The sequence below is a fragment of the Seriola aureovittata genome, chromosome 1 (assembly GCF_021018895.1).
Source record: "Seriola aureovittata isolate HTS-2021-v1 ecotype China chromosome 1, ASM2101889v1, whole genome shotgun sequence".
Classification (NCBI taxonomy): domain Eukaryota; kingdom Metazoa; phylum Chordata; class Actinopteri; order Carangiformes; family Carangidae; genus Seriola; species Seriola aureovittata.
This window is the reverse complement of record NC_079364.1, coordinates 19,891,648-19,912,384: the sequence shown is the minus strand read 5'-3', so window position 1 is coordinate 19,912,384 and position 20,737 is coordinate 19,891,648. Positions and strand designations below refer to the sequence as shown.

Sequence of the window (20,737 nt, the reverse complement as noted above, 5' to 3'; positions counted from 1 at the left end):
GTTCTGTTTGTTTGACATCTGCTTGTTCCACGGTTCAGTCCCATATTGTGTAAAGCAAAAGAACAAACAAAAACAATTACGTGATCGACAGAATATTTTGATAATCAGTTAATCATTTAGGCCATTTTTTCAAGCTAAATGGACATACGTTACTTAGTTCTAGCATTTCTGTCTTTGTCTCTTGTGATAATGAATACAAACTGAAGATTTTTGCACGTTGGTTAGACTATAAAAAGCTATTTGAAGATATCACCTTGTGCTTTAGGAAATGATAACTGGCAGTTTCACCATTTTCTGACAGTGAAACAAGAACATAATCAGAGGATTGTTTAATAACAAAAATAGTCTTCAGTTACACCTCTAATATTAAGTGAAATGTTAAAATTCCAGTTTGATGGCTGCACAATTATATCTAATGAAAACTTATATATTTATTGAATATTTGGTGTTTTTGATTAAGATGTAATCTAAATTCTTTGGGTTTAAGCAGTTTACAGTAATAAATCTACTTTTGATGATGACCCATTTAAATTCCCACATGACATTTGTATTTACATTTTGCTCCACCATGGCATTTAAAGTTTGATTTGGACTTAAAACAAGCAAATAAGCAAGCAGACAAACAAAAACCTCTGCATTTTCAACAAATCACACACTCCCAGCTCCCCGAGCTCCCTGCCCTGTGGCCTCCAGGGGTCCTTGGCCTTTAGTTCGAGAACCAGTGGCCTCCAGCAGCAGGATTAGCTAGACCAGCTGCCCAGAAAGACCCTGGGCCCTGGACGCTGACACCAGGCCTGACCCCAGGGTGGCTACTATCAGGGACACTGAGGGGATCTGGGCAGCATTTGGTGTGTATATGTGTGTATGTGTGTGTGTTGTTCATTCAGTTGGACAACTGTTGAGCCAGTACAGATTTGGGCAGCGGTGCTCTTTGTGTGTGTGTGTGTGCGTGCTTGTATGGTCAATTCTTTCCGGGGGTTAACTGCTGATCCAGTACAAATGGGAGGTGTTGGGGGGTAGGGCTGAGGGCAGTCGTGTGCTCCTGGAACATCTGCCTCTGTTTCTCCTGAGTCAAGCTTTGGTCAGGAGCGGGGAGGAGAGGGAGGCAACATGGGGGAGGAACTCAAAGAGGAGGAGATTTGAAGAGGAGAAGGACGAGTCAGTGTAGGAGGAGGAGGAAGTTGAAAAGATCCAAAGTGAATAGGCAACAGACCCAAACACTGACTGCTGAAAATGGGATGCAGGATTATGTAAGTCCTGTCTCAGGGCTGGTTATTGTGTTCACATATAGAGGATATACTGTATGTACTGGCATGAAGGTATTGCATAAGTGTGCACATCCAGGTTTGTGTGGATTGTGTGAATGCTTTTCATGTGTTTTTCAAGTCAAATAATTGATTAGTCCATTAATAATCTTCAAAAAATTTGATAATTGGTTAATTGTTTTACAGAAAGTTTTGTTACAAAAATTGCAAAATCCATGGGTTACAGCTTCTCAGATATATTTTCCTTTTTCTTTGCTCTTCTATGGTAGTAAACTGTGGGCTTTGGACCACTGGTTAATTCAAACAAGATATATGAAGACGCACATAGACCTTGGACTCATTTTACAGACCTAATGATTGATAAAAAAAAAGAAATAATTCATACATTAATTGATTATGAAAGTAACTGTTAGTTGCAGCCTAAGTTCAATCCTTGAAGCTGATTCAAAAGTTATCTCACATCCTCAGTAACTCTTTTTGTCAAACAATGTCACTCCTGGAAGAAACTCCCTGCACTTTATACCAGACTAAACCATTTTTAGTAGAATTCACAGTGGATGAGAAGATCATATTGCTCAGCTAAATTATCCATCAAACACTGACTAAATCTGGTGACAGATCATTCCATTTAGAAAAGAAATACTCAGAGCGATCTGACAGGACAACTTCAAACTGTTCAAAGACAGCAAGCTACTTGGGAGCTAATTCACAATCATAATCAGCAACCTTGAATTTAAAACATGACTGTATAACACCAAACAATCTCTGCACATTATAACATAATGTTTGTGTGTATGTGCCTGTGTTATCTTAAAAAGGTAATTCAGTCTGATTATCACGCCAGCAACGCAGATCTAGTTGGAAGAAGAATGGGTAGAGCAGCTGCTGATTCAACATCTGGACAAGTCCATGGTCCATTTTTTCACCAAATCATTCTCAGGATAAGAGCTAAAGTCATTGCAGCCGTTGGTACTTTTGGGAAAGGGCCCTGAAATTCTGAGTCCAGTGGTCATAACTTTTCACTGCAATCATGGGGGGCAGATTTACAACACAGCTCCTCCTGTCTTGAAGATCAGTTGACTGGAAGGGATGGATTGTCCTCCCAGTCCACAGAGCATCTGGCTGAGGAACGGCAGATGCTGACAGCTGGACTGACAGCCAGCATATGTCCCTTTTCTTTATTCCTGCTCTGCTCAGACAATAGAACTGAAGGGATGGGGGTGCTTTGTGTTAAGAAGGTATAGACCTAATAGCTTGTGACTCCAGAGAAGAGCCCCCATTCTCCAGGAGAGCCTGGAGAGCAATTAGCCTGTGTCTGATCCTAGCCTGGAGAGTGATTATGGGAGGACTGAGTCCACAGAAACCTCAATTGTCCATTCTCATTCATGCCACATTAGGGTGTTTATTTTTTAGTTACAACAGAATTAGTACTATGATGACCTGAATTAATGCTATATTTTAGTTTTGGTTCTGCATAATCTGTATTAATCAACAGTGGTGGAAACTGTACTGTAGTCCTATATACAGTTTTGAGGTATTTGTACTTTACTTTAGTATTTTCATTCCATGCTATTTCATTTCAGATGGAAATTTTGTACTTTTCACTGGACAATGTTTATCTGACAGCTATAATTACTGGTTACTCTTCAAATTAAGATTGTACAAAAGAAAAAAAAATACATCAAACAAATGATAAAGTGATAAAATATGGGCCCATTGTCATGCTTCAGATGTCTAGCCTATAAAGTGTCTGTAGTTCCACCAAAGACACATTTCCCCTTTAAACTTCTCACACAGTTTCATTCAATGAGTATGAGGTCCAAGGAGGTAAACAATCCAATATTTCATGAAATACAGAGAAAATATAATTAAAATTATGTTTAAAAAGAATAAAAAAGTGTGTGAAGCAGAACGTTTTTCACAACCCTCACAGATTTATCTTGTGAATTGTTGAATTAAACGACCTGTATGTAAAGTAGTTAAATGTATGTGTGTTATAACTTTATTGCACTCCTGAATGCAGGACTCTGCTTGTAATAGACTACATATATAGTTGTATCCGTAGTTTTATTGAAATAAATGTTTGTGTACTTCTACCGACACTCTTAATTACAGATAGCTCACTCCATGCGCCGAGCACGTGTGCTTTGTTTTGCAACGTGATGACGCCATGCGTAGATCATAGGAAGTAATTTGCATTTCCACCTAGTCAACATAACACAGTAAATGCTGCCCATACATCAAGATTTTAAAGTAAGTTTTTGCTATTTAAAGCGGGTAGAGGTATAGAGGGTATAGTAGGGGGTAGAGGTATTTGCAGACATAATTTAGTATGAGAAGAGTTGGTTTGTAAGGACAGGAAACGGGGCTGCTTCGGAAACGATTAGCTTATCGGCTGGAAGCTAAGCTAACTGTTAGCATTCAGGTCCATTCTCACTGAGCACTGACTGAAAAACCTGGTGAGATGCAGCAATGTGTTTGTCCTGCAGCGATGTGAGGCCGAAACAGGCTCACCCATTACAATACAAGATGCTATAAACACGTGAAATTGAAGTGGTAGTCCAATAAACTGGCATAATGTATTGCCCTCACTAAGTTGGCTCTCAAGTTTCCGGTGAAGCCACTTTCACTCTGTCCTTCTGTTTCCTCTTTGTAGGGATGGGTGTGAAAGGTCTTCAGTCCTTCATGGACTACTGCTGTCCGGAAGTCTGTGTGACTGTGAACCTGAGAGACATGGCCACGCAACATGTTGCCAGAAGCACAACCACAGCAAACTGCACAGGTAGAGTTACAGATGATGTAGGAGTACCCCTGGGCTCCAGCTTCATTTTGGTTTGTTTCTTTCATTTTTTGATGCATGCATTTTTGTCTTTAACACTTTTTAAAGTTTCCACACATCACATCCATGTTGTCTTTTTTTTCTGCACAAACCTAGAAGTTTGACTTCATTTTAAGTTTAACAAAGTATAGTACGGTGACCCTGAGAGCTCAATGCACTACAACTTAAGAAAACATATGCAAATAGACAAAACACAAACATATTCAGAAAACATCTTCATCAATTTCACAACACATGTGCTGCAAATACTCTCAACACAATGGAAGTGTTTCCAGCAGACACAAAGATGTGATGAAGGGAATGAATGGATGTTCTGTTTCAAAAAAACTAAGGACCACCACTGCTGTATACATCTGTCCACAGTGGCTGTTTTAGGTCATGTCATAATAACAACAACATAAGTGGTAGCAACCATACACCCAATTACATTATTCCCAAGACTACTGTTACTCTTAAACAAAAATGTATTGGCATTAGATTGTAATAACTGTGAAACTAGCATATCTATTTAAACATGATATTTTTGGATAATGCAATAAAGTTGTTTGAAAGATGAGAGTGATTCTTAAAAAGTATTACTGGCAGCTCTGAGGGAAAAATAATGTTTTCATGATCTAAAGGCTGGTAGCTTTGAAAACAAAAAGACTCGAGACCATGAAATGGGACATTTCTTTCCTATTGTTGGGGATGAGTGTTGACCCGCGGGTCCGCTCTCTGTTACATTTATGTTTTCACTCTTTGTGTAGGTCCCACACTTGTTGTAGATGGTATGGCCTGTCTGCGTCACTGGTACTCATGTAAGGACTGGGTGTGTGGGGGGCAGTGGAAGGAGTACATGGGCGTCCTAAAGAACTGGGTGGAGGAATTTACCTCGGCAGGCATCAGACTGGTCTTCTTCTTTGATGGAGTGGTGGAAGAGCAGAAGAGACAAGAGTGGGTGAGGAAAGAAACACTGTAAACCTGAGGTGTTTGAATATTTTCACCTGTTGAAAGACTCTCAATCCACTATTGTCTTGAGTTACAGAATTCATTGACAGATGCATGATGTGTTAAGCGTCTCATATTGAGATCTGAAGTTTACTCAGTTGATTTTGTGGGTATAGGCACTCTCAACCTCCTGTGTACAAACATCCTCTCCTGTCTGCAGGTGAAGAGGAGACGCAGAGTGAACGGGGAAATTTCAAAAATATTTTGTCACGTGAAGGCACATGGAGAGCAGCCTGGTAGAGAGCTCTTTTGTCTGCCTTCTGGTCTGGCAACATTCACACCCTTTGCTCTCAGGTTAGCATTTATAAAAATGATTACGATTCTGTAGTCCTGTGGATAATATGCAGTATATAAAGTGATAGTTAAGTTAATAATGTATTTGAAAGACTTAATTTCACTACATGAAATTGGATCTGATGAGAGTTATTGTTCCTGCTGATGTAGATTGTATTATTGTTTGCAGATCATTGGGTCAGGAAGTGTTTTGCTCAGTGAGAGAGGCTGACTATGAGATTGCCAGCTATGCTCGTCGGCATGGCAGCATGGGCATTCTGGGACAAGACTCAGACTTCATCATATATGACAGGTTTGTTGAAATTATATATTATCTAAGTAAATGCAACAACAAAGTGTTTCCCTATTTCTGTATTACTGTATTAGAGCCCAGGATCTATGAGACTGGTCATGTTCAAAACATATTGAACATGACCAGATAACTCTTTAATGTGGTTGGAATTAAAGTAGTAAGTAAAAATACTTGCTGCAGAATGCTTTGTACTAAATATGAGTCACAGCTAGAATGCTGAATTTGATGATGGATTTGTACAGTGTAGCACTTTATGTTATTGATAAGTCATTGTCTGATCTGAATGTGTGTGTTTTTTTTTAAAGTGTCCCCTACTTGTCAGTGGCAAAGCTACAGATAAACAGCCTCACCACTGTCCTGTATGACCAACAGAGGTTCTGCCGAGCCACTGGATTGGCTGTTTCCCAGCTACCATTGCTGGCGTGTCTCCTAGGTAACGATGTGGTGTCAGAGGAGCAGATGCAACACATCAGGAATAATGCCATGGCAACATACAGGTGTCCGGGCTTTTACTTTGGTGTTTGCTCTCTATCAATAATTCCTCTAATTCATGAATATTGAATTCAATTTTCATTCTTATCTTCTTCCAAATAAATACCACTTATTGAGAATGTTTACTAACATGAATACTTAGTTGTTGAATGTTGCATGAAATTATTTTGCATTCCAGGCTTACTTCAAACAAGGATTTTATTTTGTAGTCTTACAGTTTGTGATAGTTATATATAATTAGAAAACATGTCTGCAGAGAAAAAAACCTTCATCTTGTTTGAGTGTTTGACAGTGAGCCAACTTAGTTAAAGTTCAGATGAGGACATTACATGACAATCCTGTTTTATTGTTCCCCAGGAAAAACAATCCAGCACCACACTCTGGTCCTCCTCGGGGACAGATGGTCTTAGCTGTATCCCAGCTTGTGAGCTCTTTGTGGGGCAGACAAGCAGAAGATACCAAGCATATCCTTCAGTCTCTGAATCTATCAGCGCCTCACAGAGAGCTACTCAAAAGGGGGATCTGCTCCTACTCACTACCTGGACAGGAAGCTCCTCAGCGAGGTGACATCTCTGCACATCTCCCCGACTCTGCCTTTGAGAAATATGTCAGTCCAGAAATATTAAAGGTATATTATGTTTCAGATACATACACAGTGTGTGTCCTGTAGGACTTTATTAAATTCTGAGAGTACTAAATGCCAGACTGACTAAATATTGTCCACCATGTGGCTTTCCCCAGGCATGCAGAGAGAACCATGTCGCAGCAGAGGGTTTCATGGTTTACAGTGTTGTGTGTGAGGGAGTCATTGAATGTAGCAACACTTTGGAGGATGAAGAGGATGCTGAACTGCTGCCTCAGGCCCTTGTCTACAAACTCTGCAGACAGCACATCTATGGACTGCTGCTCGGGCGTGATGGTAGGACAGCAAACTTACTGGAGTGATCATGTGCATATACACAAAGCCAGACATACATGCACATTTAAGGTGTTACGCAGATACAGATGTACTCTGGTAACACCATTCACACGGTCAGAAAACAAAAAAGACATACACAAACTTGCAAAGGAGAGGTCATAGTAAGTCTAACATGCAAACTGTGCACATCCAGATGGAAAAACAGTACACACACCCCACTAGAAATACATGCTCTGCAGTGGAGTTTGTGCTTTTACTCTGTGGTGCCATGTGTATACTGTAGTTTAAAAATAAAGACAAAAGTGTTTTTTATCTTCCCAAGTGGTGTGAAGTCAGTCCAAGTCTTACCTTGACTTTTGTTTTGTTTTCAGGCAGCACTGTTGACACTCCAGCGATTAGGGAATGGTTTGTGTACCCTGGAAACCCTCTGAAGGAGCCTGACATGGTCCAGCCTCTCCCCCTCAGCCTACCATGTACCGTACCTGCTAGTTCCTCAATATCTTTCTGTCTGTGCTCAAGTTAGAACAAAAGTCTTAGTTCATAGTTTGTAGTTGATTTTTTTGCACTGGGAGGATGACCCAATTTAGTTTACGATGCTCAAGAAGCAAACAAGCAACAAAATGCATAATGTGGTTATAAAATTGTTTCCAGTTTTTTCCTATGTGATCAAACTAGCAGTTGTCCTCTTGCCTCTTAGGCATCAGTGGCCATTATAATGACCCTGAAAAGATGCTTTTTGTTGGCTAATAGATTGATATCAAACTTAATGCACTTAATACTTAAAAGTCTCAATTCATGCAGTCTTTTGCAAACAACACCCAAAGAGCTTTTTCTCTAATTATTTTATTTTTATTTTTTTACATTTGCAGGTGATCGTCCCAGTCTGAACTTGTTGTGGTTCGGCACTGGTCCTAATGTTTCTGCCCTTCGTCTGACATCCTTCCTTACAATTTTTGACTGTCAGGAGTTGTCTGAGTTATATGGAGCTATTGAAGCCTCTCTCCTGGTTGCCCTCTGCCTGGTCACTTACGTAGTCCTGCAGGTAATGTCACCTTTTTCTTCTATGTTTTCAGTGGGTAAAGACAACACAGCAAGAAGAAAGAAGGAAGCCAAATTAAAATCAGTGTTGAGCAGGGTATTTTTTCATCATTAGTGATGGGTGCTTTGAAAATGATGATGCCTCCACTGTGATTGATATGTCTCTTTTGGTTTTCATTGGTGTGGGCTGCATGTTTGGCTTAGCCTTCAATGAACAAGTTAAGCTGTTTAATGAAGCAGTTGAGTACAATAGGATTCAGTTTGTATTTAGGCATTTCATCCAAGATAATGGCAGTAATCGGTTAATACAGCTACACCTGGTGATTTATGTAAACAGAAAATGAAAGACCAAACGTATTTGGTGACAAGTAAACATACAAGACAGCTTTTGATTTGGGATTTACATCTATAACATATACAACAATTATTTTGCTCTTTTGTAAAGTTGTGATGTGAAGTTAAACACAACTTGTTGACAGTCTATTTTGTGTTGTTTTGTGATGACTTGATGGTAGCCATTATCACCCACTGAGGGCCCAGTTTAGCCACAGACACTGGTCTTTGTAACTTAAGCTCTTATGTCAGCAAGAGGTCTGATTAGCACCCAAGGGCTTTAAATATTTCAAGAGAAATCTTAATTCACCCCAGTTCTCTTCTGTTCTTATTTTGGTTGTAAATTTTAAACTATAAACATATGTGCTGTTTGTAATCCTGTTGTAATGCCTTGTTTTCGAATTTGAATTGATGATCGCTTTTCAAAGTATGTGAAAGAAGCAGAGATTTATGTTTTTTGTTTGTACTTTTTGCATTGACGTCATCTGATGGCGCTTAAACACAACAGAGATCACAGGACCAGATCACCTGGATCAGGGTGCATGCGTCATTTTACAGGAGATAAACACAAATTATTGTAGATTCATTAATCAACTCTGTAACAAATGAAATGTCATAATTCATTCTTTAATGACTCCCTAACAAACGACGTTCTGTTTTCAAAGAAATCCATCTGGAATATTTTAAGTTTTCAAAATGTGCTTATGAAAAGGAATAAAATGTTTTCTTGCATTGAATAATCACACTTGATAAATCATCTGAATTTAGCTCTGCAGATGAACAGTTTGGTATGAAGGAACTGTGCTGTTTATTTTCAAGTTAAATTTGAACAAAGCATAAAGGAAAAGCAAGAAGCCAGAGACAAACACAGGATCAGTGACGTTTTAACAAACTAGCTAATTAGGCTTCAGCAAATTAGGGTTTACAAGATAATTTTACCAATGGCACTCTATTGAGACAGAGTCGAACACTTGAGACACAAAGATCAGCACACAGCTTTGCAGGCAGATACAGATTTTAGTCAGACAGACAGACGGATACTTGGATCCAGTCATTTAAATGGATGAAGGACCAACAGACAGTCAGAGGAGCAGCTTGTTATATGGACCGTTAGACGAGTAGACAATCAAAGCTGGGACAGACAACAGTAGCTGTTGTTGTCTGATTACTGCTGCATTCACATTCCCCCGTCGCTCTTCTGTTTAAATAGCTTCAGGGTTTGTTTGTTTTGAACACACAACTGGGCAGCCTTGTTTCTGTATTCAGCATTGTTTCATTCTCTGTTGAATTGTTGCATAGAGAGCAGACAAAACAAACTGACCCACGCAGAAGACACACTGGGATGTGATTGAATTGTCTAACCATATATTTTCTGTGGTGTGGATGTGTGTACGTGTATGTGTGTATGTTATCAGGTGCAGACTTTGTCTCAAGAGGACGTGGATGCTTACCTGAGTCAGAGTGTCTGCCTGAGCATAAAATCCCCTCAGCAGCTTCAGCAGATTAAGGTCAGTTACAAGCAAAAATACGCAAACACACAGACACTATACATGGTCCAGGTGTTTTTTATATTTAGTTATTTTCATAGAAAAAATAAAATAAAATGACCTGCTCAGTTTTCAGATTTTTACCCAAATGTTGTGTCTCAATGCAGCCAAACATGTGTTGTGTTGTGTTTCCTGCTGCAAGAAGACAATGTTCCCTGCAGTTTACAGTAAACAAAGTCCTCTTGTGGCAAACACTGGTCAGAAAATGTTTCCAGTAATAGAAAGTCAAAACAAAAAATTAGGAGAAAATACAAACACACTGCTGATTGAGAGTCTTTACAAAAAAATAAACAAACTAACAAAACCCAAAACAATGATGGTAAACTACAGTGTGTTTGTTTCGTAAATGGTAAATTTGCATTTTTTTTTTTTTTTCATCAGATTTTCACCTTCAGCTTCTTAAAAGTTCAAAATAACAATGGAGAGGTTTCCAGATTTTTTATTCCTTCGTGTAGTTTTTGAAGAATTAAAGCCAAATTAATTAGAATATGAATGACCTTTATACATATTTGTGAACAGACACAACCTGAAAGTGAAGCCAATTAAAAACCATTTGAAGTTTTTCACTCAAGATTATGGTGTAATATGAGAATATTACAAAGCAAAGATATGAGAGTCAAACAATGAGAAATTTTCATTCAGGAAAATAGGGCTGCAACAAATGTATATGTTTGTTCTATAAAACATACGAAACAGAAAAAAGATACAAAATAGCAGTTTCCTTTAGTCAAGGGTGATGTTGCGAAATGTCTTGCTTTGTGCCAACAACTGTACAAAACCCCAAAATATTTAGTTCACTATAATGTGAAGTCAAGCCATAAAATTTGTGGCATTTTTATTTGGAATATGACGTGATGGTTAATCGATCAGCTGATTCATTCTCTCTCGTTCGACAAATTATTGCTGCTCTAGAACCAAATTGGATTTCTATCTTCTAAGAAAAGCTTCAGTATGATCACTTTGTTACTCCACGATATTTCAGTGATGACTGCTGCTTCGACAGCAGAGTTTGGCTGAACATGAGGGCAAAAATGTTGAACTTTTTCCATTTTCTCATATATATAGGTTTGATTTTATATAGTTTGTCTTTTAAATATGAATATCTTTGTGTTTGAGCCTTTTCAAAATCTTTTACTGAATGATTAAACCATAATTATTAGATTAATTGATCATGAAAATAATCATAATTGAAACCCTAATCTAGTCAGTGCTGTCTCTGAAATCAGCAAGGAAGCTTCAATGCTACTTGTCTTCAGTGAGCTCGGGTGATGTGACTTTTGAGCTCTCAGACAGTCAGCTTTGCTTTTCCATTTTCTGGGAAAACGGCCGTGCTGTTTGCTGCCTTGTTGTAGCCCCATTTATTTTTACTGCTTAATTACCATACTTATGTCTAGTAATTTGTATTTTTGCTGCTCGTCTGTTTTCTACACAATAATTAGGGCTGGGCGTTGATTTGAATATGCTGTCTGGGAGAGGTTCAGAGCTGCAGGAGGGGGTTAACTGAGTGACTAGTGTATGGATTAACCACACACACACACACACACACACACACAGAATTTTTGATTATGTGTGTGCATTTGCATCTTCACAAGTGTGCACAATTTATAGAAAGCTAACTGAAAATCTGCCTCTGTATTTCATTACAACACACTACATGAAAAAAAGATATTGTAAAATGTTAATTTATTAGAATATGTGTGTGTGTGTGTGTGTGTGTGTGTGTGTGTGTGTGTGTGTGTGTGTGCGTGTGCGAGATTGTGTGTGTGCGTGTGTTTTCTTGTTCAAAGGAGAGAATATGAGTCACACCATTTTTGTGTGTTTAGGGGAAAGGGGTTGTGGGTCGGTTTCGGGATGTGCCGGTTCTGTTGCAACATCCCTCCCCATGGGAGTGTGATTGTTGCCCATCGGTGTGTGTGTGTGTGTGTGTGTGTGTGTGTGTGTGTGTGTGTGTGTGTGTGTGTGTGTGTGTGTGTGTGTGTGTGTGTGTGTGTGTTTGTGACAGGGAGAGTGTGCTGGCGACAGTCGCCTGTCTGTCCTGGCTCACGTTCACCACATGGAGCTATTTACACACAAAGCCCCGCTGGACACACACAAACACACACACACACACACACACACACACACACACACACACACACACACACACACACACACACACACACACACACACACTTCTGTCTTTGTCTCTCTCACTTTGTGTGTTCTCATGTTCTTTTTCTTTTTACTCTCAAGCACCTTCTCTTCTTTTTCTGTCTCTGCTCACCTTTCTCTCTCTCTCTTCTCTCTCTCTTTGTGTCGGTGTGTTCGTGTGCGCTTTCAGGCTTTTGTGTCTCTGTCCAGTGGTTCATTGTTTTCAGAAGGTGAAGCTGTGTTTGACTGGAAGCAGGTGGCAGGCATGGCTGTGTGTCTGTGTGTGTGTGCATACACGTAATCCCTGTTATCAATGCTATCTGCCAGAGGACAGGTGAGAGCAGAGAACACACGCATCTGCCTGCTGTTATCGTTGCTGTCCTTCTCTCAGCCTCTTCATCATCCTCTTTTCTTTTTTGTCTCCTCCAGTTTCTTCTTTCTTTTCCTTTCTCCTTTCTTTCCTTTCGTCAACAAACAACATAATCCTGATCTTTTATCAAAATGTATGAATCCATTGTAAAAAAAAAAAAAAAAAAAAAAAAGCATCTGTAAGAAAGATATTTGTCTGATTAATTTCATTAATATAGTCTAGCTGATATTAAATGTAGCCATTGAGTTTGAGATTGGAAGATATCTTTCTGGAGTCATTTATAAAATCATGAGTTTAATTACTTGATTTATTTATTATTAATTATATATTGCACCATTTTCTCTACAATACAGAAATTACTACTTTACATTCAGATAAATAAGGAAAAACATTGTTTCATCCTTTAATTTTTTCCCTTGTTTCATTTTTACTTTTCAGTCTTTCATTATTCAAAATTTCTCCACTTTCAGTATAATTTCATACAAGAAAAAAAAATTCCTCATTCAAATGCAAAACCATGTGTCATTTTACTTTCTCATCAATGTGAAATTAGTTGTAATGAGCCAAACTGAACAAAGGCACTGTCACATACAGTCATCTCAATTTTGTGTCTCTTTTGGCCACTAAAGACAGATAAACGGACAGATACACAGATAGATTGACTGTCCTTCAGTGAGAAGAGGGAAGCAGAGTAAAGTAACAGGGAAGTGGGTGGTCTGAGTCGTATATAATTGTGTGATCTGTGTGTCAAGACTGAACAGATAAGGTTGTCCAAATTGGGGTTGGGAAATGGCAATTATTTTACCAACTGTGAGAGAAATTTTAAGGACTTTCTTCCGGGGTGGTGACACTAATTGAAAAAGCAGATGGTTCTTTCTGTTTGACTGATGCTGCTGGCCAGGAGGATATTTGTGGAGCATAGATTGATTCCTCGGCCACTAAAAAGCCAGTAAGTGAACTTAGGATAGTGAAGATTTTACTGTCAAATGAAGTTTCACATTTTGTGATAATAATGGAAAATCGTTGACACATTTATTAACCACATTAGTAAATGAAACAGTGAGATCTCTCTCCATGGACAGTGGCCAGCTGTGTGGTCTGTTGTTATTAGGGGCTGAGGATCTGTCATTTGGTTTGTTAAACTTTGAGCTGAAGGAATTTATTGTCACATCTGGTGAAGTCATTTGTGACCAGGCTCAGAAGAGTCACTGTTGCTGCTGCGTCACGGCTATTTCATTTGCAAATTTAATGCACCAAAGTATCCAGCCTCTTGATAAAGACGCCGACCAAATAAAAACAATTTTTCTTTCTTTGCTCTCAGCTGCCTTTCCTCTCCAGTCGTGCGGTGCAGCTGGGATCTCTCTATGTCCGAGGACTGGGCCACCTGCTGGGTGCTAACTGCGCCAGTGGCTGCCCACTGCCCAATGCTGCCTTCATGCCTTGGCACAGCTTCGACGGACGGCTGTTTCACTCAAAGTACCTGCTGGCACATAGTGGGACAGAGAAAACTGTGCTGTTGGACAACGATGTGAGTGGAGACAGGAAGTGTGTGTGTGTGTGTGTGTGCGTGCGTGCGTGCGTGCGTGCGTGCGTGCGTGCGTGCGTGCGTGCTTGTGTAGCAAAGATTTGAGGAGAGACATTTTCTTTTATTACAACTATTTTTATGTTTCTTGGTTTTATTTTTAGTTTTTATTTTTACCATATATGACTAGTCTCATTTTGAGATTTGTCTTTGTTAATGCAGTGTGTGTGTTGTAATCTGAAGTGTGTTATTGTCTACCTCTCTCTCCAGCCGTCCTGCCTGTCCCTGTTTCTCCTCCTGAGAGAGAGACTCATAGAAACCTGCAGGAAGAGAGGCAGAGTCCTGCAGTGCAGACCCAGACCCAACGCACAAGAGCAAAGTCATAAAACCACACCAGGACCCGGGTACAGAGACAGACACACAGGTGAGACATCTGACTGAATAACATATCTTGTTAGACCTTCCAAACACTACAGACACCTGCTTTCTACAGATTTTCTCAGTGCAAAGGATCACTTGTGACCAGTGTTGTTTGTGAATGATTTTCAGCTCATGTCAGAGCGTGTCTGTGAAGATGTTGCTGTTTATATCTAAAACATTTAAAAAAAGACACTTACCTACAGACTTATTCATATAAGAAAATGTACATATAAGAATAGTCACAATGATACATGTTTGTCCTTTTTTTTTTTTCTTCACACTTTCAAATTAATCTCTAACGACTTAAAACACAAAGTCATTTATGTTTAAATTACTAAAATGAGCAACTTTGGTTGTTTTAATTAATAACCTTAGATTTGTTGAGATGTTGTGAGTTTTAAAAGTAATTGAATGCCTTTCATGCTCTCTCCTCTCCTCTACTCTTACTCAACATTCACTCTGTCTGTGACTGTTGGTTCTATGTTGTTTTCGTGTGGCATAATTATGCAGCCAGGACTCTATGGAAAAAGACTTTTTGATCTTGAGACCATCCTGGTTAAATAAAGGTCAGTGAGAGAAAAACGTTTTGACCTGAATTAAGAAATGTTATGGTGTTTCTGGGGCATCCACGGAGGCCTAGTGGTTAGATGCATACCATATAACCACAATGTCCTCTGTGCAAAACTGATGTGGGACCTTTGTCACATGTCTTATCCCTCTTTCTCTTCCGGTGGTTCCTGTCTGGATCTATACTGTCAACTTTCCAATAAAGAAGTAAAATTGCCAAAAGACATGTTATAAAAGTGACATTATGATGACTGTGTCATTGTGAAGGCTCCAGTAGTTTGGAGCTAGACTTTGTTTCTAATCATTGTCCAAAGTACACAGACATAAACTGGCCTCAAGTGATCTGAGTGGCAAGAACAAACTGTAGCTCATATGAAAAACAGTTTGGCTTCTGGAGCCAAACAGAGAAGCAGCATTTTAATCTGATAGTTGATCTGTGGTTGTAGTTCCCTTGTGCCCCACACAGAACCACATTACCCAGAGGGCCATGCTGTAATGAGGTCCATGTGTGCTGCGGCCTTAATGCATAACGCAGTGTGCATGCACGCACACAAATGCACACAAGTGCATGCTTGGGTCCGAGACTTGCTTTGTCAGTGCGCTAGTAATAGTAGGTTTCTGTTTATAGGCTGGGAGAGCTCTATTTTAAGACACACAACAAGACTAACTGATTACAGGCTTCTCTCTCCTGTCTCTCCCCTCTCTCTGCTCCCCTTCCCCTCAGTTGTTCCCCTCCGTTTCACTCTGCATCCTTTCAACTTTCTCTCTTCTCTCCTCACTCTTTCTCTGCTTCTTTTTCTCATTTATTACCATTGTTCTCTTTCTGTTTCACCAGACATCTATCCAACATATTCACCCTCTTACACACGAACTAGTTTGTTATGCTGATGTGTTAATGCGGCCAGTCTTTATGATGGTTGTCACTGTAATGTGCAGACTTAAAGCCAAATCAAGCTCCCGGTCAGTACAAGACTCGACTGTAATCTAAACGCTCCATCCTACTCGGTAGTCAATCGCAGAAGACGACTCAGCAGTAGCCTATGAAATTTGAACCCGTCGTTTCTATTCAACCCTGCGACTTATAAACCTTTTGCGACCGTTTCTCTGCGTGCCATGCTGGCGCAGAGTCTCTGATTTGCGCCGAACTGTCTGCTTTTTGCCCAAGTCAACCCCTGTGGGTCTCATGAGGATGTTTCTGGTTTTATAGATGGAAGGCTATACACTCTTTATACCTCAGTGTTTCATTTCTGCTAGACGCAGACACCAATCATTACTACAGAACTGTGGGGATATGAAGAGTGTGTGTGTGTGTGTGTGTGGGAGAGAGAGAGAGAGAGGGAGAGAATGTGTGTGCGTGAGAGTAGTGGTGGCGCTATGTGGTATCGTTGAGGGCCCGGTTTGGTTTTTGTTTGGAATCAGGCCTGATGTTTAGTCTCCTCAGCAAATATCTCCTCTGCCTGCCTGCCCTCGCAATTACACTCCAGCAGTGAATCCAGTATAGCCGCTCTACCACGTCTCTCCAGTCTATTTTTGGCCAAAAAAGACAGAAAGTAAATGAAAAACAACCTAATTTTCACATTTTATTCTGAGAGTAGTGATGAACTTTGAACTGTGAATTTTCAACAGCACAAATTTAAATCTCCTCTGATGTAGAAATAATGTATTTTCCATAATCTCTAATCTCCTTAAACTTATTTGTTTCCTCCTTTTGGTTTTACTCAGAATCTAAATCAGAAACTTTTCCAAAAGACCTAAAAACCACTGAAAAAGACCTTTAAAAAGTTTTGGTACTTGTGGCCTGACTGACACATTGTTCACTTATGCGTGGCATGCTTTCATGTGCTTTTTTCTGCAGTTTCACACTCAAGCAGTGGATTGATGGTAGCAAGCTACAGCTCCCTTTTGGCAAAGGCTAAAGTTGGATTTGGTGTTTTATTTTGAGCACTTTGTAATTGGCTTAAAATCTGCCACATCTGTCAACGTTCCTTAAGTGAAAAGTATGTTAGAAGCTTTTCTGAACGTGAGGATAGATTATAATGGTTGGTAAACAGGAGCAGGGAAACATTTGGCTTTTTCAGACAGTTAATCATTTTTATAATCCATAACAGAGCAAATGTTGCTAACTGCGAAGATCAAAAAATCTGCCATGGATGGAAAAATCACAAAAACCTATTTCAGATGATTTTTTTATTTGTTAGATGACAGTTGATAAGGAGATCTGTAACCATTCATCTTCATTTCTTTCTCTGAATAATTCAGTTTCCAACTCTGGTGATAATGATGGCTACCAGGCACTGTATACACAATGTGAGAAACAACTATTAGAAACTGAAACTAGATTAAAGTTATCCTTAAAACGTCCCCGGTTCTGATCTGAAGTGTTTTTTTTGTAACATTAACATATTTATTAACAATATTTATTGTTATTTATCAATATAGGGATCAATTACAGTGACAAAGCTACAGTGAACTATCAACTGACACTGCGTAATATCAGCAATCCATTCCTCTTGATGGGATATTACATGTCTGTCATTATCAACATAAATAATATTAATGATAATGATAAAAATATTCTTTTATTAAAGATTTTGAGAAAATGTTCCATTCTTAAAAACTGTATCACACACAAACCATTTAAAATAATATGTTATGCCTCTTAAGTACAGTGCACCTATGATCTTCCAAATAACTCCTACTTATTTGTTCCATCTGAGCTGGATGATGGATGTGACATGTGCAGTAGCCTCTTTGTATTTGTGTCATTGACAGGATAATTACTCACCCATTGAGACCCATGTGTGCGTATATCACTTACTGTTTCAGAGCGTCACAGACCGTTTACATGCTTCTCCCTTTAGAGTGGGATGAAACGTAAGTGCATTTTATATGATGTCATCGTTTTCAAGACACGTGACCGATGAAATGCATCATGATTTGCTGAAATACATGTGGGCAAGGTTCTAGTGAACTATTTTTTAGAAAACCCTCATGTTTTAGGAGGTTGTTTTCAAACAATGCTTAGGTTTAAAAATGTTTTTAGAGGGCGTCTAAAACCAGTGTGTGATTAACTTCCATGCGCTCATGGTCTGATTGTGGAAATTACTGGAAATACGTCACACAGTTAGGTAGTTGTCTACTTTTAAATTGTGCAAGTGTGGGTATTGGGATGAACTGTTACATTATTAAGGTTGCTAGAAACATGACTCCAAATGAATACTCATGCTGCTCCTGCTTGATGTGTAAACAGGAAGCAATTTGCCAACAGGTTTGTTTAATCAGACTTTATTACCAGTGGCCAATTTTGATAGCTGCACAGAAATACCTGACATCACAGCTTTCCAGTAGAGTCCAGTGAGGCAGACACACAGAAAACACAAAAATACAGAATTATCTCATCTGAAATACCTGAAGTTGTTTCAAATTTGGCAGAAAATTGTGTGTTCATTTTGGATTGCATTGTTCAGAGTCTAAAGCTGATTGAGAAAATATGTTTTCAATGTCTTTGAGTGTTATAAAAGTATAGCTTTGTTTCTTATCTTCAGGTGGTGGTGAGGGCTGGAGGGAGAGAGGAGAGCTGACAGGAGGTCCTCGACATGGAGGGGGATGGAGGGAGAGAGGGGAGGAAAGAAGAGACTGTATTGAAAATGACAACAGAGAGAGACAGTGGGAGAGAGGAGGACACAGAGGAGGGATGAGAGGAGGCCGATATTTCCATCCTCATTCTTATCCTGACTGCCACAGTGGAGGCCACCAGGACATGGGCCATCCTCCACAACAGTCCAGAGGTCAATCGTATCGCAGCAGAGGGAGATGCCGACTGGCTCCCAGGTAACACCAGCATACCAATAAAATGTCACAGGAGTTTCTTCTTCTTCTCTAATGTGTCTTCTGTTCTTATCTGTTCTATAATATCGCGTTTCCTCCTCTCCTCTGCTCTCAGATGGTCTCAGCCTCCTGCACCAGGAACATAACTCGACCCTGAACAGAGGGGAGGAGGATTAGAGGGGAGGACTTGAGGAGTTAAGAGGATGGGAAAGTCGTGATGAAAGGAGAGAAGGAATCAAATTTCTCTGAACAAACTGATTAGCGAATTGCCCGTCAGGAATGTTTGTCTAAAGGATTCAGTAGGTAGAAAAAAATGGGGATCAAGAGGAGTCAGACTGAAGAGATTGGGAATACTTTTTGCCAATTTGAAGTGAAAAAAAAACTGAAAAAAAAAAAAAAGATAATGTTGATGTATTTTGTAAGTCAATCATGAATTATCTCAGGGAAATGCACCTGTCTTGCATTGACAGAAAATGAACAGCACAAAGGAGAAGTCAGCAAACAAACACAGAAATGAGCCACTTCAAACATGCACTGAGTGGATTAATGGTTAATCCTCAGTCTTGTTTTTACCTCTTATCTTTGACAATAAAAGGGCAAAGATCTTAAAAGCTGTGTGTATCCAGTGCCATAATCCTGTGAATGGTTTTAAGTAGAGAAGCAGTAATGCTGGTATCGAATATCTGCTGAAGTAGGACATCTAAGATTACTAAAGAAAAGTGAGAAGTGAAAAACAGTGTCTGAATACTAGTGGAGAAAGAGGGCTATATTTTTAACTCTTGTACTGTGAATTTCTTCATAATGACAACGACTCTACACTAAGCTTGTACCTAGAAGCTTCAAGTTTTTGGTGCCATTATTAAATTACTTTCAAATGTAACCACATGTTTTTAGCGGAAATTTTAGTTTTGTTGTATCTAGCACTAGAGAGGCCTGTGACAATACCCAACATCATTTTCTTATTGGAACGACCACTCTTATACCTCAGGTATGATTATTTTAGAAAACTTTGATTAAAACCTGAGTCAAGACCCCAACAACACATTTGAAACATCACTGCATCGTGCTGAACCTGCAGAAATGATTTTCACACTGACAGTATTGAGTGTGTGTGGGGATCAAATTGTTGCGACGTGTTTGTGTGTGTGTGTGTGTTTGTTGGGTTAATGAGAAATGTATAGTCTGTATAGTCAGGCTGACTGTCTTCCTGTGACACCTTGAACGTTGTAAAACCCACCAGAGGAAAAGGATGCAGAGAAAGTTCCACAGCTTGAGTGCTCTGTGTGTGTGTGTGTGTGTGTGTGTGTGTGTGTGTGTGTGTGTGTGTGTGTGTGTGTGTGTGTGTGTGTGTGTGTGTGTGTGTGTCTATAAGCAGAACAGAGAAGAAATGTAAGTTATTTACTCAGAAAAATGGAGGGAAGACAGATTGTTGATGTAGTGATGGTGTGTGAGCTCAGAGTCATTTCACAGGTTTCAGTCATGTCCCTCGAGTTTAATGATCTGCTCGTCACTAAGATAACAGGTTCTCCAAACGGTATATTTCAAATGAACTGAATAATAATAACAATAATGATAATAACAATAACAATAATATAAACTTCAATACATAAACAGTCCAATGGCAGAAGAAACAGAGTGTGTGTGTGTGTGTGTGTGTGTGTGTGTGTGTGTGTGTGTGTGTGTGTGTGTGTGTGTGTGTGTGTGTGTGTGTGTGTGTGTGTGTGTGTGTGTGTGTGGGTTAGTAACTGTGGTGAGAGGAGTGGGTGTGGGTGAGTATGTGAGGAGGGGGGACAAGGGTGGGCCGCACAACACACACACACATAACTCGGTCCAGTTGCCCCTTTGAGATAATAACAATAACAGGAGGAGGGATGTGTTTTCTGTGGTGAAGAGG

The 20,737-nt window shown here is 39.5% G+C and overlaps 1 protein-coding gene across 2 annotated transcripts; it reads left to right on the top strand.

Moving 5' to 3' along the window:
- The first annotated feature begins 3,446 nt into the window (after window positions 1-3,446).
- Window positions 3,447-19,723, top strand: fam120b (family with sequence similarity 120B). 2 transcript variants are annotated; one of them, XM_056383885.1, is made up of 15 exons: window positions 3,447-3,518; window positions 3,922-4,047; window positions 4,851-5,041; window positions 5,252-5,385; window positions 5,555-5,677; window positions 5,983-6,174; window positions 6,527-6,797; window positions 6,911-7,088; window positions 7,460-7,561; window positions 7,958-8,130; window positions 9,875-9,967; window positions 13,828-14,034; window positions 14,299-14,452; window positions 18,561-18,846; window positions 18,959-19,723. In XM_056383885.1, the coding sequence occupies exons 2-15, from the start codon at window positions 3,924-3,926 to the stop codon at window positions 18,987-18,989; spliced, it is 2,259 nt and encodes a 752-aa protein (XP_056239860.1). In that variant the 5' UTR covers window positions 3,447-3,518; window positions 3,922-3,923; the 3' UTR covers window positions 18,990-19,723. The 2 variants fall into 2 exon arrangements, with proteins under 2 accessions (XP_056239860.1, XP_056239869.1); XM_056383894.1 differs by lacking the exon at window positions 18,959-19,723 and adding an exon at window positions 14,959-15,014 and having other exon boundaries at window positions 18,561-18,643.
- Window positions 19,724-20,737: the final 1,014 nt, after the last annotated feature.

Bases quoted from the DNA above. Each gene is read 5' to 3' on its own strand.
- fam120b (XM_056383885.1), top strand. From the start codon at position 3,924: ATGGGTGTGAAAGGTCTTCAGTCCTTCATGGACTACTGCTGTCCGGAA. The intron at 5,678-5,982 runs GTTTGTTGAAAT...TTTTTTTTAAAG, and splicing joins GACTTCATCATATATGACAG to TGTCCCCTACTTGTCAGTGG. The intron at 9,968-13,827 runs GTCAGTTACAAG...CTTTGCTCTCAG, and splicing joins AGCAGCTTCAGCAGATTAAG to CTGCCTTTCCTCTCCAGTCG.